This window comes from Stegostoma tigrinum, chromosome 1, assembly GCF_030684315.1.
Source record: "Stegostoma tigrinum isolate sSteTig4 chromosome 1, sSteTig4.hap1, whole genome shotgun sequence".
NCBI classification, from domain to species: Eukaryota; Metazoa; Chordata; class Chondrichthyes; order Orectolobiformes; family Stegostomatidae; genus Stegostoma; species Stegostoma tigrinum.
Genome location: NC_081354.1, coordinates 76,445,762 through 76,462,782, shown reverse-complemented (window position 1 = coordinate 76,462,782; position 17,021 = coordinate 76,445,762). Strand labels below are relative to the sequence as shown.

Here is a 17,021-nt window from a genome sequence, read left to right as displayed (position 1 = left end):
GCTGGATGAACACAGCAGGCCAAGCAGCATCTCAGGAGCACAAAAGCTGACGTTTCGGGCCTAGACCCTTCATCAGAGAGGGGGGGATGGGGAGAGGGAACTGGAATAAATAGGGAGAGAGGGGGAGGCGGACCGAAGATGGAGAGTAAAGAAGATAGGTGGAGAGAGTGTAGGTGGGGAGGTAGGGAGGGGATAGGTCAGTCCAGGGAAGAGGGACAGGTCAAGGAGGTGGGATGAGGTTAGTAGGTAGCTGGGGGTGCGGCTTGGGGTGGGAGGAAGGGATGGGTGAGAGGAAGAACCGGTTAGGGAGGCAGAGACAGGTTGGACTGGTTTTGGGATGCAGTGGGTGGGGGGGGGAAGAGCTGGGCTGGTTGAGTGGTGCAGTGGGGGGAGGGGACGAACTGGGCTGGTTTAGGAATGCAGTAGGGGAAGGGGAGATTTTGAAACTGGTGAAGTCCACATTGATACCATATGGCTGCAGGGTTCCCAGGCGGAATACGAGTTGCTGTTCCTGCAACCTTCGGGTGGCATCATTGTGGCACTGCAGGAGGCCCATGATGGACATGTCATCTAGAGAATGGGAGGGGGGGGAGTGGAAATGGTTTGCGACTGGGAGGTGCAGTTGTTTGTAGACTCTCCGTGACTCCCTTGTTCGCTCCACACTGCCCTCCAACCCCACCACACCTGGCACCTTCCCCTGCAACCGCAGGAAATGCTACACCTGTCCCCACACCTCCTCCCTCACCCCCATCCCAGGCCCCAAGATGACATTCCACATTAAGCAGAGGTTCACCTGCACATCTGCCAATGTGGTATACTGCATCCACTGTACCCAGTGTGGCTTCCTCTACATTGGGGAAACAAAGCGGAGGTTTGGGGACCGCTTTGCAGAACACCTCCGCTCAGTTCGCAACAAACAACTGCACCTCCCAGTCGCAAACCATTTCCACTCCCCCTCCCATTCTCTAGATGACATGTCCATCATGGGCCTCCTGCACTGCCACAATGATGCCACCCGAAGGTTGAAGGAACAGCAACTCATATTCCGCCTGGGAACCCTGCAGCCATATGGTATCAATGTGGACTTCACCAGTTTCAAAATCTCCCCTTCCCCTACTGCATCCCTAAACCAGCCCAGTTCGTCCCCTCCCCCCACTGCACCACACAACCAGCCCAGCTCTTCCCCCCCACCCACTGCATCCCAAAACCAGTCCAACCTGTCTCTGCCTCCCTAACCGGTTCTTCCTCTCACCCATCCCTTCCTCCCACCCCAAGCCGCACCCCCAGCTACCTACTAACCTCATCCCACCTCCTTGACCTGTCCGTCTTCCCTGGACTGACCTATCCCCTCCCTACCTCCCCACCTACACCCTCTCCACCTATCTTCTTTACTCTCCATCTTCGGTCCGCCTCCCCCTCTCTCCCTATTTATTCCAGTTCCCTCTCCCCATCCCCCTCTCTGATGAAGGGTCTAGGCCCGAAACGTCAGCTTTTGTGCTCCTGAGATGCTGCTTGGCCTGCTGTGTTCATCCAGCCTCACATTTTAATATTTTGGGTCTGGCGACCCTTCCTCAGAACTGATAGTGGCTGGGAAAACGTCAGTTTATATTGCAGAAAATAGGGTGGGAGATGGGGTAGTGAGTAAACGATAGGATAGAGCGTAAACATCATTCTGCTTGCAAAAGAGACCCTGAACTACCTGTTACCAGACACTTTAATGCACCACCCTGTTCCCTGGCTTGCTGCAGTGTTCTAGCGATGCTCAACACAAGCTGGAAGAACTTGGGGACCCTGCAGCCCCCTGGACTCAATATAAAGTTCAATAGTTTTAGGGCCTAAACTCTTTCATGTCCCAGTCCCCCACCCCACACACCTGGCCTTGTTATCATTATCACATAGTCACTAACAACAGGGGGTGTGTCGTGGCAGGCTAACAGTCCCCATTAACAACTATTTGCCCTCCCAGCCTGATCGTTAGCAACTCCTTTGTCTGTCCAACTGCTCTTCTCTCTCTTTCGGCTGTATCATATCGTTTACTCACTACGCCATCTCCCTCCCCTTTTTTCTGCATACAAACTGACATTTGGTTTTGTTTGTGATTTACGGTGCCCGCAGTTCTTTCAGTTTTTCTTTAGCAGTGATCGCGTTAGTTTGGCTAGATTTAAACCAGTTGCCAGAATCAAAAGGGCTATGTATAAACCATAATACCTCATGCTCCCCTAAGGCCCCAGTGGAATATTTTAAAATTAATATAAACATTTCCTTCTGTGTTTTCCAAGGAGTAAAATTTACCGTTTAATATGCAGCACAGCTGTTCTGGCAGCAGTTAGATTGTAAAAAAAAAATCACACATCAGAACTTCTAATCATTAACTTAAATCAGCCTGGCCCTTGTGTGTACTTCAAAAATTATCTTTTCTGACTGAAGTTGCTTCGAATTTCTTCATATTTTGACAGAATATATGACTGTATTGTGCAGTAGTAGCAAACTATAGGCTTGAATCCGGCCTGCTGTTTTTTGGGTGTGGGGACTGACCCGTTTGCCTTTGTTCAAACCAAGGTTGACTGAACATAGTGAGATAGTGAGAACTACCAACGCCAGAGTCAGAGATAACAAAGTGTGGAGCTGGATGAACATAGCAGGCAGGGCAGCAGAGGAGCAGGAAAGCAGATGTTTCGGGTTGAGACCCTTCTACAGGAAAAAAAAAGTCAGCTTTCCTGCTCCTCTGATGCTGTCTGGCTTGCTGTAATCCTCCAGCTCCACACTGTTATTTGGACTGAACATAATGTTTGTCAAATGCTACGGGAAGACATCGGCTTGGGTAGCTCTGGTACTGAGAAGGCTGAAGGTTCACCTTCTTCCGGCTTTCACAGCAGCATTGTTTCATGTTCAATTGCTGCAGGCTGCCTGCTCTTTTTAAAGGATGCTCTGCCTGTTAAAGGGCTGTAATCATAGCTGAATGGGAAATCATGTTAAGCATTGGAAGGATATTGCAGCAGGTAAAAGGAAGCTGTCTGGATACGTGATACAACATTAGGTGCTGTGGTCACTCAGATTCTGAGAGCGAAAGAAACCCACTATAAACAGCCTGAAGTGAGAAAATGAATATATTTGCTTGACTGGTGAATTCCTGGGGTCTGATGCCATGGAAGTAGTAACAATGTAGGAAAACAAAATACAATAACATTGAAACTGTGTACTGGCAGGCAGGAAGATGGTTGAAGTGTGTCTACTTCAACGCCAGGAGCATCTGGAATAAGGTGGTGAACTTGCAGCATGGGTTGGTCTCTGGGACTTCCATGTTGTGGCCATTTCGGAGACATGGATGGAGCAGGGACAGGAATGGTTGTTACAGGTTCCAGGGTTTAGATATTTCAGTAAGATCAGGGAAGGTGGTAAAATTGGGTGGGGTGTGGTATTGTTAACCAAGGACAGTATTACGGTGACAGAAAGGACGTTTGATGAGGACTCGTCCACTGAGATCATATGGACTGAGGTTAGAAACAGGAAAGGAGGTCACCCCATTGGGAGTTTCCTATAGGCCTCCGAAAAGTTCCAGAGATGGGAAGATGATTCTGGATAGGAGCGAAAGTAACAGGGTAGTTGTTATGGGGGACTTTAACTTTCCAAATATCATCTGGAACACTGTAGTTTGAGTACTTTAGATGGGTCAGTTTTTGTTCAATGTGTGCAGGAGGATTTCCTGACACAGTATGTAGATAGGTCCACAAAAGGCAAGGCAACATTGGATTTGGTACTGGGTAATGAACCAGGCCAGGTGTTAGATTTGGAGGTAGGTGAGCACTTTGGTGATAGTGACCACAATTCACTTACGTATACTTTAGCAATGGAAAGGGATAGGTATATACCGCAGGGCAAGAGTTATAGCTGGGGAAAGGCAATTAGGCAAGATTTAGGATGTATAGGATGGGGAAGGAAACTGCAGAGGCTGGGCACAATTGAAATGTGGAGCTTGTGAAAGAACAGCTGTGTGTCCTTGATAAGTATGTACTTGTCAGGCAGGGAGGAAGTGGTCGAGCGAGGGAACAGTGGTTTACTAAAGAAGTTGAATCTCTTGTCAAGAGGAAGAAGGACGCTTATGTAAAGATGAGGCATGAAGGTTCAGTTAGGGCACTTGAGAGTTGCAAGTTAGCCAAGAAGGACCTAAAGAGAGCGGGAAAAAAAGCCAGGAGGGGACATGAGAAATCTTCAGCAGGTAGGATCAAGGAAAACCCTAAAGCTTTCTATAGGTATATCAGGAATAAAAGAATGTCTAGAATAAGATTAGGGCCAGTCAAGGACAGTGGTGGGAGGTTGTGCGTGGAGTCTGAATTGATAGGAGAGGCACTAAATGAATATTTTGTGTCAGTATTCACACAGGAAAAAGACAATGTTGTCGAGGAGAATACTGAGATACAGGCTATTAGACTAGATGGGATTGAAGTTCATAAGGAAGAGGTGTTAGCAATTCTGGAAAGTGTGAAAATAGGTAAGTCCCCTGGGCCGGATAGGATTTATCCTTAGATTCTCTGGGAAGCTAGGGAGGAGATTGCAGAGCCTTTGGCTTTGATCTTTATGCCACCATTGTCTACAGGAATAATGTCGAAGACTGGAGGATAGCAAATGTCGCCCTCTTGTTCAAGAAGGGGAGTAGAGACCAGTGAGCCTAACTTTGGTTGTGGGTAAAGTGTTGAAGAGGATTATAAAGAGATAGGATTTATAATCACCTAGAAAGGAATAAAATTGATTAGGGATAGTCAACATGGTTTTGTGAAGGGTAGGTCGTGCCTCACAAACCTTATTGAGTTCTTTGAGAAGGTGACCAAACAGATGGATGAGGGTAAAGTGGCTGATGTGGTGTATATGGATTTTAGTAAATCGTTTGATAAGATTCCCCACAGTAGGCTATTGCAGAAGATAGAGGCATGGGATTGAGGGTGATTTAACGGTTTGGATCAGAAATTAGCTAGCTGTAAGAAGACAGGAGGGTGGTAGTTGATGGGAAATGTTCATCCTGGAGTTCAGTTACTAGTGGTGTATCGCAAGGATCTGTTTTGGGGCCACTGCTGTTTGTCATTTTTAAGTGACCTGGATAAGGGCATAGAAGGATGGGTTAGTAAATTTGCAGGTGACACTTAAGTCGGTGGAGTTGTGGATAGTGCAGAAGGATGTTGCAGGTTTCAGAGGGACATAGATAAGCTGCAGAGATGGGCTGAGAGGTGGCAAATGGAGTTTAATGAGGAAAAGTGTGAGGTAATTCACTTTGGAGGGAGTAACAGGAATACAGAGTACTGAGCTAATGGTAAGATTCTTGGGAGCATGGATGAGCAGAGATCTGTGTCCGTGTGCATAGATCTTTGAAAGTTTCCACCCAGGTTGATAGGGTTGTTAAGGCGGCATACGGTGTGTTAAGTTTTATTGGTAAAGGGATTGAGTTTCAGAGCCATGAGGTCATGTTGCAGCTGTACAAAACTCTGGTGTGGCCGCACTTGGAGTATTGCGTACTTCTGGTCGCTGCATTTATAGGAAGGATGTGGAAACATCAGAAAGGGTGTAGAGGAGATTTACCAGGATGTTGCCTGGTATGGAGGGAAGGTCTTACGAGGAAAGGCTGAGGGACTTGAGGCTGTTTTCATTAGAGAGAAGAAGGTTAAGAGGTGACTTAATAGAGACAAAGATGATCAGATAGGGTGGACAGTGGGAGCCTTTTTCATCGGATGGTGATGGCTAACATGAGGGGACATAGCTTTAAATTGACGGGTGATAGATACAGGACAGATGTCAGCGGTAGGTTCTTTACTCAGTAGTGAGAGCATGGAATACCCTGCCTACAACAGTAGTCGACTCGCCAACTTTAAAGAGCACTTAAAATTGTTATATTGATAAACATATGAATGATAGTGGAATAGTGTAGGTTAGATGGGATTCAGATTGGTTTCACAGATTCGCACAACATTACAGTGCAGTACACGTCCTTCTGCCCTCAGTGTTCTAGTGAGTGAAAGTATCCATATGGTATAACATATGCACACTACCAACAGTGCACCATAGCACTCAGCATTTATACCTAACATTACATAGTCCACCTCCATCCAAAACTCCTAGCGCTATCCCCAAACTATTCTAACAACTAACTATCAACGCTGCCAGCACTTCTCCAACTATAGTCGGCACATCCATGTAGTTACTGGGGTAGCACGCTGGAAATCCATCCCCCCCTATAGCAGAAGTCATCACAGATGTTAAAAGATGTGGAAGTGTCAGAAAAGGTGAAGAGGAGATTTACCAGGATGTTGCCTGGAATGGAAGGAAGGTCTTATGCGGAAAGGCTGAGAGCGCTAGGGCTTTTCTCTTTGGAATGACGAGGGACGAGAGGTGTACAAAATGATCAGAGGTATAGATAGAGTGGATAGCCAGAGACTTTTTCTAGGGTGGAGGTAGCCATTACAAGAGAGGGGCATAGTTTTAAAAAGTGAGTGGAGGTAGATATAGGGGAGATATCAGATGTAGGTTCTTTACTCAGAGTGGTAGGGGTGTGGAATATATTCCTAGAGAGGATAGTGGAGTCTGCCTCATTAGGGGCATTTAAGCAGCTATTAGCCAGGCATATGAATGATGGTATAAACATTGGTTGGCGCGGTGGGGGAGGGGGGAAACAGAAAAAGGTTGTAGGCTGAAGGCCTGTTCTCTGTTCCATAAACAGTATGCAAAAGGTCCTTGTGATACTAGTCTTCTGGACACATGCCTAAATGGAGTTCAGTTATTAAATCAAAGAGTTGTTGAATTGATTCCTACATTCTGTGCTGCTCAGCACATTGCTTCTTATTCATCACCAGATGCTTCCTTTGGTTTCTAAGAGGCACAGAGTGGCTGGTTCGCTTATAAAAAGGCCTCTGGCTTATCAACCAGAAATTGCAGCTCACAGCAACTGCTAAAAAGAAAGATGAACCGATTTTCTTTAACAGTTAAAAGTGGCTTTTTCTGCAGAGAATAGATAGAGCACCTGAGTTACTGGTGGTCTGAAGGCACTTCTGTCTTGTTCACCCTCAGAGACAGTCCAGATACCTAAAAGTACCTATCACATAAAAGCACTTACAGGCCAAAACACTTTTGCCACTAGTAATTGGTCACTGGACCACAGCCAGTGCACTACTTGTTGCCACCTCTACAGCCCTTAAGGTTTCAGCTAGGGAAACAAGTGTGTAGTTCATTCTCAGTTGAAAAGTGTTCTATATTTACAATTGCCCCATCTCTCCATTCTATTCTGTAGTGTACAATGTTATTCACCTTAGCATCTGTTTCCACGGTTGTCTCTTTTAGAATTTCCACTCTGGCTTTCCACAAAACAAGGGAAAGAGTCTCATTGGTCAGATTTTCCTCACCCTTTGTGAACAAGGCTTCCAGTCACTTGGGTTGTACATCTGCTTCATTTAAAAAAAAAAATCAACAAATCTCTAGACTGTGACAGGTCAACTGCCATTAATAGTTGGGTTTTAGGTTCCTAATCACTCCAGTCCATTGCCTGGAGTTTGATTGTGGTGTAGAGAAGCAAGAAGGTCAGCGTGGTGATTTGAGTGATGTTATAGTCTGTAAAGATGATAATCTTCCTTTTCTGCTGTTGATACATTTAGCCCCCTTACTTGATCAATACCTCAGGCAGTCTGTTAACCTCAGTTTTGTGAATGTCAAGATGCAATGTAGCTTCATGGATTTACCCACCAGAAGTGGCATCCTTTCAGTGCCATCTCCCATGTTAGCACAGACTGTAGCAATGACATGTTCCATACTTCACTTTCTACCAGCACATGTTTCATCATTAAAACAGCCCATCTGGCAAATAACGGTAAATTCTGCTTCAAATGCATTAAAAACGCTTTCCACATTTGTTGGGACCTAATTGAAACCGTTTTCAGCCAATCATCTGCCATTGCTGCTGTATTTGTTACACCTTCACAGCTTAGCGTGCAGAAGACTGTTCTTTACCTTAAATCGGTCTAGCGGTCACATTGCTGCAAGTAAACGTGCTCTCATTCCACGTCTTTGTCAGGGCAACTCACTTAACCTGCAGGGTTGAACTGGAAACGGGAACATTCTCTGCCCGAGTTGTCTTGGACCATCATCTCGCCAGATCTTCCTTTCTCATCCTATCGAATTGTTGAAAGATATCCACCTCATGCTTCGGAGTAGCTGGCAAACTCGGTGAATCTTCCACTCCTTAGTAATTTCCACTTTCTGCTTTGCATCACAGGTTTTCCTGTGCCCTATCACCTACAGCCTTTCTCTAGTCAGCACCACTTTCAGGTTTGTCACAGGTCTTGCGAGATCAGTGTTGAATCATGACTTGCCTGGGATTCTGGAATGTGTGTGACCTAACTCAGATTGCTTATTGTGGTCCCAGTACAAGTTTCCTCTCATTCAGAGGCATCAGGAACTTACATTTATCACAGGCATCCCGCTATTGGATTTTCTATTCTGGTGGGAATAGCTGACAACTGACCCATCCTGACTCTTAGTTAAAACTGGAAAAACTATCACAATTTCTCTTTACACGATTAACTGAATTTAAACACCCTAGCTGTTGTGATGAATCCTGAAATTAGGTCACAGGGTCAATAGGCCAGCTGTGTGTAGTTTTCTCATCCAATAATGAATGCTTTTATTTAAGTTTTTTAATTTTAAACGGGTCGAGGGCATTGCTGGTTAGGCAGCATTTATTGTCCAGAAGGCAGTTCAGAGTCAACCATGTTGCTACAAATCTGGTGTCACATGTAGGCCAGACCAGGTAACGATGGTAGTTTCCTTCCCTAAAAAAGGACATTAGGGAACCAGATGGGTTTTTCCCAACAATTGACACCGGATTCATGATCATCATTAGATTCTTAACTTCAGATATTTGTTGAATTCAGATTCCACCATCTGCCATGGCAGGATTCAAACCCGGGTACCCAGAACATCATCCAGGTCTCTGGATTAACAGTCCAGCAATAACACCACTAGGCTAGCCTCCCCAAATACATTACCATATCCTTGTTAAGTATCAGGGGGCATGATTCAAAAACTTGCTGATAACAAAATTGCACGATCATCAGGCACACGATCAACAGAAGGAATTTGTAATGGTGGTAAATGACAGTGAACAGTGGAAAAAATAAAAGGAAATCTCAGATACTGTTGAATGTGCTATTGAGGTGGTGGGTCTCTTCTAATTTGTTGCATTCAATAATGACGAATGTGTCGTTTACATACCGGATCCATAGTTCATGTTGAATGCAGGGGAGGGTGGCGTGTTCTAGTCTTTGTATGACTGCTTTTGCGAGGAGTCCAGAGATGGGTGACCCCGTTGGTGTACCGTCGATCTGTTTGTATATTTGACCATTAAAAGACGAAGTGTGTGGTGAGGCAGAAGTCTAGTAATTGAAGTATGTTGTCCCTGCTGATGGAGTTGCTGGTCTGCATTGCTGTTTCCTCTAGTAATGTGGACACTGTTTTTGACTGGTGGGGATGTCAATTGATGTAAATAAAAGGAAAGACCCCCACCTTATCGACAGTATTCATAGGGATTAAGTTCACAAGGGAAAAAGAAACCAATCAACTTCTGCTTCTGGAAGTTAAAAGTAAAATGGGGCATTCCGAACCTTAGTATACAGAAAAAGGAACCCATATTGATTAAATCCTCAACTTCAACAGCAACCACCCCAATGTCCACAAACAAAGCTGCATTAGGACACACTGCAACTCTCCAGAATTACACCAGGAAGAAGAACACTTATACAAAGATGCTCACCCTAAAAACAGATATCCCTGCAACTTCATCCACAGATGCCTACTAAAACAGGCAACAGGAGGGCACAGTACGCCCCAACACACTGGCCACACATCAGGAACATACTGGAACTGACAACAAGACTCCTAAGACAACTAGGGATCATGGTAGCCCACAGCCACTCTGCGACAAACACTCAAGGATTAAAAAAAGAGCCCATTCCCACAACATGCAGAACCAACGTGGTTTACAAAATACCATGCAACAACTGCCACAAAACATTACAAAATTGGACAGACAGGAAGGAAACCAGCCATCAGAATACACAGCAACAACTAGCAGCAAAATGACAACAAACTCTCCTTAATATCAGTGCCTTCAGACAGTGAAGGCCATCAGTTTAACTGGGACAAAAAGTAACCAAAACAGACATGCACAGGAATTCTTAGAGCTATGGTTCTCCACCCATAATGCAATCAAACATAGCATTGGACCCATTTACAAACCCAGAGTGAAACTGGAAATGACACTACTCACCCTAATGGACTGGACAGTATAAATTCCAAGCAGAGTAGAATAAGTAGAATAACCGCTTCAAATCGGAGTCTCCACCAATGATGTCACCTAGCATGGTGACAAAACATCTGAACAAAATCAAAATCAGCTCGGCGAGCGAGTCCTCAACCTTATATTTAGCAACAGATTTCCATTTCCCCCCCCCCCTCACTATTCACTGCCATTTACCACCAATACTATTTCCTTCTGTTGATCATGTGCCCAATGATCATGCTTTTTTGTATTATCTGCAAATTTATGAATCATGCCCTGATATTTAACTAGGATATGGTAATGTAATTGGGGAAGTAATGGCTTAGTGTTATTCTCGCTGGACTGTTAATCAAGAGACCGAGATAAATCAACAACCTCATCCACAACCTGAGCTGAGCTACAGATCTCTGCTAATACCTTAAGCTGAATATTTTCAGTACTGAATCAGATCTACAGTATCTTAGTGTATTTGTGTTTAATTCTGTCATTCCCTCCCAGGAATGGCCACTGTCAAGTTTTACTCCTCTCTTTTAGCTTGTTCACATTCACTGTTTTCTGTTGTTCCCTTTCTTGTTTTTGATCAGGTATTTATCAAAATGTCCTCTATAGCCCCCAATAGTTTATTTTGCACAACGGGACAAAGCAGCTCTGGCTTTCAATACCATACTGAGGCACCTTTATGACAGAGCTTATCTACCTTGCCTGCTAGGAGAGAAAAATCAGTTTACTTCAGCTTTTGTTATGTATGAAGTAGTATGAGCTCCATTCTACTCCAGCAACTATTTAGGAACATAGTAAAACCAAGTTCTCTCAATTTGAAATTCTACATTCAATACACATGTTGGGCTTTTTAAAAACACCTTTCCTTCACCCAGCCCCACCTTCTCATGCCAGAAAAAGGTGTTACAAACCGCATTCTCTGTCTTGCATTCTCTTGTCCTTGAAGTTTATATGGGTCAGTTCTAGTGAATTAACTACAATGAACTGTTCCACAGATGTCTGTAGTTGTGTAATATTGTGTAATGCAATCAAGGCCAGATTCTTGCAAGATGAAAATGGTAATTTTCTATATTCAGCACACTGAAGAACAAGAACGAGTCTTACCTTTCCTCAAGCAATGAATCAAAGGACTGTAATTCCTTTGGAAATAAGTTATCCTACTAGTGTTTGTTGTACCATCCATTCACTTTGCAAGTGGATTAAATACTCCCGTAGATTTTTCCCTGGAAATTCAACCCTGAATACAGGTGTTAGCTTTACAAAAAGCTGGCAGTGAAACCACCCTGCAACCATTTCAAAAGGGTGAAACAAAATCACAGAGGGACATAGTAAGGCTGATTACTAAATGATTGTTTTGTGAATTAGATTATGTGTTAGAAATACTTTGATGTTCATATAATGTACTTAACCTACAGGGGATCTCAAAAGGAAACGATAAATTAGGGAGGGAACTTCTGCACTTGAAACATCAGTATCTCCAAGCACAGCCAGTGGTTCAATTAAAAAGAGATGAAGAAACCAGAAGAGATAAAAAGCATGTTGGTTTCTCTTTGTTGCTACATTTTTAAACTGTGCTGGCCTTTAAAGGTTCTTAAATCCTCCAATTTCCACTACGGCAACCCTCAGCAATAGGTTGTATGGCTAACACCCGAAGGAGTGAGTGAGGCTCCCGGACTATAACCTGGTGTTGTACGATTTCTGACTGAACCTTGGAAGGATTAGAAAATGAAGGAAATCTTAAAACCAAGCTTGTACTCAACTATGAGGCAAATTAGGTCATCGTGCACAAGGAGCACAAAACTTTTCTGCTCTTAAAGATGCTGCTGGGCGTGTTGTCTTCATCCAGCTCCACACTGTTATCTTGGATTCTCCAGCATCTGCAGTTCCCATTATCTCTCATTGTGCACAAGATTGGTTTGAGTTAGGACTTGGCTAGCAGAGTTCTGAAAGGCCTGAAGTTTAAAAAAAAAACCAGGACTCCAAACAGGAGTGCATTGCAATAGCCACGCCCAAGGTTTATAAAAGCATGGAAGAAAGTTTCATCAACAGCTGAATTGAACCGGTGGTGGAAATAGATAGCCTTTCCAATAGCACAGATGATTGGTTGGAAGCCCATTTCAGAATCAAGAGCTCAGCAGTAGAAAGTTGCCAAACAGAGTCAGTGCCAGTGCTGAGAGAATGGAGTTTGTGATGTAGGCCAAAACCAATAGCATCAGTTTTCCCTCAATTTGAGGGAATTTCTGTTTGTGCATTACTGGATTGCTTGACCAGCAGTCTGACAATCGAGACACTAAAATTGTTGAGAGAAATAAAGATTAGGTAAAAAAAATTGATGCAATAAGCATACATGTGGAAACAGATAATAGTTTGCCAGGAGCTACAGGTTAAGTGCTGGAGAAACGCAGCAAGTCTGACAGTAGAAGTTAGGGACTGAACTTGAAATACTAATTCTCTTTCATGAGTGAACACTAAGTTGTGACCCTTTGTCATAACCTCTGCTGCCAGATCTGCCAGGTTGCTCTAGCACTTTGTTGACATAGAAAAACTGAATTTTTTTTTAAAAAAAAGACAATTTCCATGGCATTATCTGGATTAGAAAGCAGGGACTATGGACATATCCTTAGGAGACACCAGTTAGCAGCACTGGGGCAGAAAGAAGCAATTGAAGTAGATTTTGCAATTATGAATAGATTGTAGAGAATGGAACTTCAAGTGTTATGCTGTTGTCCTTACCTCTGAGCCAGGAGACCAGGTCACAGCTGGTCCATAGGTGTGTAGTAACATCCACAAACAGATTCATTTTTTTAAAAAGTCTGTAAATTGGAGGGTAATGGTGTGTTGTGGAGGTAGAACTAATATTGCTAGCCTAGTGGTCTAAACTGGACCCATGTATTCAATACATCAAACTCCAGAACGATAGCTAATAAAATTTAAATACACCTCATGAAAATCTGAAAGAGACTGGTGGTTTGGTCAACATGCTAAAGTCTGCAGGCAGCTCATCAGGAGGGATAGTTAATGTCTGTCATACTTGCACAAGATTGCGAGAGCGAGAAAAATATCACAAGATCCTTCCACCCCCACCTTCAGTTCACCTGGGCCATCTCCAGCACATCCCTCGCCTTCCTGGACCTCTCAGTCTCCATCTCAGGCAACCAGCTTGTAACTGATGTCCATTTCAAGCCCACCGACTCCCACAGCTACCTAGAATACACCTCCTCCCACCCACCCTCCTGCAAAAATTCCATCCCCTATTCCCAATTCCTCCGCCTCCGCCGCATCTGCTCCCACGATAAGACATTCCACTCCCGCACATCCCAGATGTCCAAGTTCTTCAAGGACCGCAACTTTTCCCCCCACAGTGATCGAGAACGCCCTTGACCGCGTCTCCCGTATTTCCCGCAACACATCCCTCACACCCCGCCCCCGCCACAACCGCCCTAAGGGGATCCCCCTCGTTCTCACACACCACCCTACCAACCTCCGGATACAACGCATCATCATCCGACACTTCCACCATTTACAATCCGACCCCACCACCCAAGACATTTTTCCATCCCCACCCCTGTCTGCTTTCCGGAGAGACCACTCTCTCCGTGACTCCCTTGTTCGCTCCACACTGCCCTCCAACCCCACCACACCCGGCACCTTCCCCTGCAACCGCAGGAAATGCTACACTTGCCCCCACACCTCCTCCCTCGCCCCTATCCCAGGCCCCAAGATGACATTCCACATTAAGCAGAGGTTCACCTGCACATCTGCCAATGTGGTATACTGCATCCACTGTACCCGGTGCGGCTTCCTCTACATTGGGGAAACCAAGCGGAGGCTTGGAGACCGCTTTGCAGAACACCTCCGCTCAGTTCGCAACAAACAACTGCACCTCCTAGTCGCAAACCATTTCCACTCCCCCTCCCATTCTCTAGATGACATGTCCATCATGGGCCTCCTGCACTGCCACAATGATGCCACCCGAAGGTTGCAGGAACAGCAACTCATATTCCGCCTGGGAACCCTGCAGCCTAATGGTATCAAGGTGGACTTCACCAGTTTCAAAATCTCCCCTTCTCCTACTGCATCCCTAAACCAGCCCAGTTCGTCCCCTCCCCCCACTGCACCACACAACCAGCCCAGCTCTCCCCCCCTCCCCCGCCACCCACTGCATCCCAAAACCAGTCCAACCTGTCTCTGCCTCCCTAACTGGTTCTTCCTCTCACCCATCCCTTCCTCCCTCCCCAAGCCGCACCCCCATCTACCTACTAACCACATCCCACCTCCTGGACCTGTCCGTCTTCCCTGGACTGACCTATCCCTCCCTATCTTCTTTACTCTCCATCTTCGGTCCGCCTCCCCCTCTCTCCCTATTTATTCCAGTTCACTCTCCCCATTCCCCCCTCTCTGATGAAGGGTCTAAGCCCGAAACGTCAGCTTTTGTGCTCCCGAGATGCTGCTTGGCCTGCTGTGTTCATCCAGCCTCATTTTATTGTCTTGAAATTCTCCAGCATCTGCAGTTCCCATTATCTCTCACAAGATCAAGTTGTTATTTTAATTTATACTTTAGTCCCACAGTGCTTCCCAACTGTGAAGGCCTTGTTGTCATCATTTGCTTACACCCAAGTAATATTCAAAACGAAACCTCTGCAAAAAAAACTTGTTGACCAACTCAGACCAAACAGGCCTGAACCCATGACAGATATTCAAATCGTGACTTAATTTGATTCAGGATCAGTTGTTTTGATCTCATGACAACAACCTGTGATGCAGCTAATGTAACAACTGTATATTTCAATTTCCCTAGTCATATTTGGCTAAAGATAATGTTTTTGTTCCTCTCTCTCTCTCTCTCTCTCCACCCCCCCCCCCCCCTCCCCGCCCCTGTACAGCAAACCATTCATTACAGATGAGTGGTCTGTGCCACACCTCCTCCCCCAAGCATCAGAGTCCAGAAAGATCACCAGTATCTTCCTTGCTAACTGGTTCACTGTGCGAATACAGAAGGGAAAACTCGGTTGTTAACGACCTATGCTCTTCAAGGACCAGCTACATGTCATCACCATATTTGGAAAATGAACTTCACTTCCAAAATAACAGTAAGATCTGATTGTAACTTGAGTGAAACAGGAGCCACTAAACATTTATTGAGTTGTCTTTTTGTTGACTTGGCAGGGTGTTTGACTTTTTGGTTTGCTTTGAAGGATTCAGTTTTAACAATGCTAGCATTTGCAGTTAAATAAATGGAGAAAAGTATATGACATGCATATTACTTGGTTATCTTGCTGGATTATTGGCTCAAACATCACATCAGCTATCAGTATAGTTCACAAGATTTCAAAAAAGTTTTGAAATCAGTGCCCAAATTGCCAAAAATAATTACCCACAAAAATGGCAACTTCAAGTTATAATTTAAAAACCCAACCTGAACCAAGTTAGTCAAATCATTTTTCCCCTACGTACATAGAATTATGTAAGATATGGGTTACTGAAACACTGTTCAGCCAACAAATAGATGTTAATGCTGCATTCAAGCCTCCTCCCAACTTTGGTCATCTCAGTTGATCCTTGTACATTAATTTTTCTAATCAGTTTGTTCAGAATGTTATCACACCCCTCTGGAGCAGGTGGGACTTGAACACCAACCTCCCAGTCCTTATAAGCTGGCCTCATTTCTCTTTAAATGTATATGAATTCACTTCAATTCCCTGCAGCAAAGTTTCACAAAACACTTCGCTTTAGCATTCCAAATTCTCTTAATCACCAAGAAAGCTATAATTTGTATCGATTGCCTCTAGTTAGTGAATCTTTTGTCCCTTGTGAAACAGCTTATGTCCCCTCTGTCAAATCTAGACTAGTTTTTAAAAACGCCTCTGTTAGGTCACCCTTTGTTTTCAAAACAAAGATAACCAAATTTAAGTGTGTTGATCTTTGCTGTTTTGTATACTCATTTCTAACTGTGCTGATTTCTGCAAACTTTCCAGTGCCTCTAACTTTTCATAACACGAACAGAACTGCACCAACATGTGTGTAAGAATTTTGTATGTGCCTAGCACAATTGAAGAATTAGTGAAGCCCAATTTAGAAATAACACCCAATACTTGACTTAAAAAGTTGCATTCCTAACCTATGGTTCAAATTTCATTAAAAAAAGTGTGACCTCTGCACTCCCTTTGTTTCTCTATCCCCAATCAGACTTGCATCTTCAAAAAACAAGAGACACCCTTCTATTTTGCCCATCAATATCTACTGCTTCACAGTTGTGAAAAAAACTGTTACACGTTAGGAGATATAGCAGCTGGTGTTTCCCTTCATACCTCATTTCAATTTTCTCTCTCAGATACTGACCAGATAGATGTCGCAGGGCAGGCCTGCAAGAAACTGCAGAACAAGCTGGATGGTCTGCAAAACTTAGTGGAAGATCTTCAGCTGAAGAATCACGGTATTGTAGTTTTAAAAAAGATAAAATTTGTTAGGTTTTGGTGTACACTTGAAAGCTAGTTAGAAATAAAACTTCAAGTGCTTGAGTGAAACCTTGACAGTTATTCTGTTACACCCCTCCATTTATAACATTACAAAAACAACCAATGTTTAATTTAAGATAATAAAATGAGAGGCTGGATGAACACAGCAGGCCCAGCAGCATCTCAGGAGCACAAAAGCTGACGTTTCAGGCCTGGACCCATCAGAGAGGGGGATGGGGGGAGGGTTCTGGAAT

At 44.3% G+C, this 17,021-nt stretch overlaps 1 protein-coding gene across 2 annotated transcripts in view; it reads left to right on the top strand.

Annotated features, from left to right (window-relative positions):
* LOC125454639 (coiled-coil domain-containing protein 158-like) overlaps positions 1 to 17,021 on the top strand; it is a 188,475-nt gene that overhangs the window by 170,679 nt on the left and 775 nt on the right. For both annotated transcript variants that reach the window (XM_048535619.2, XM_059646391.1), the window contains 2 exons: positions 15,196 to 15,402; positions 16,644 to 16,745. In XM_048535619.2, coding sequence (XP_048391576.2) covers positions 15,196 to 15,402; positions 16,644 to 16,745 — 309 coding nt within the window. The remainder of the gene's footprint in view (positions 1 to 15,195; positions 15,403 to 16,643; positions 16,746 to 17,021) is intronic.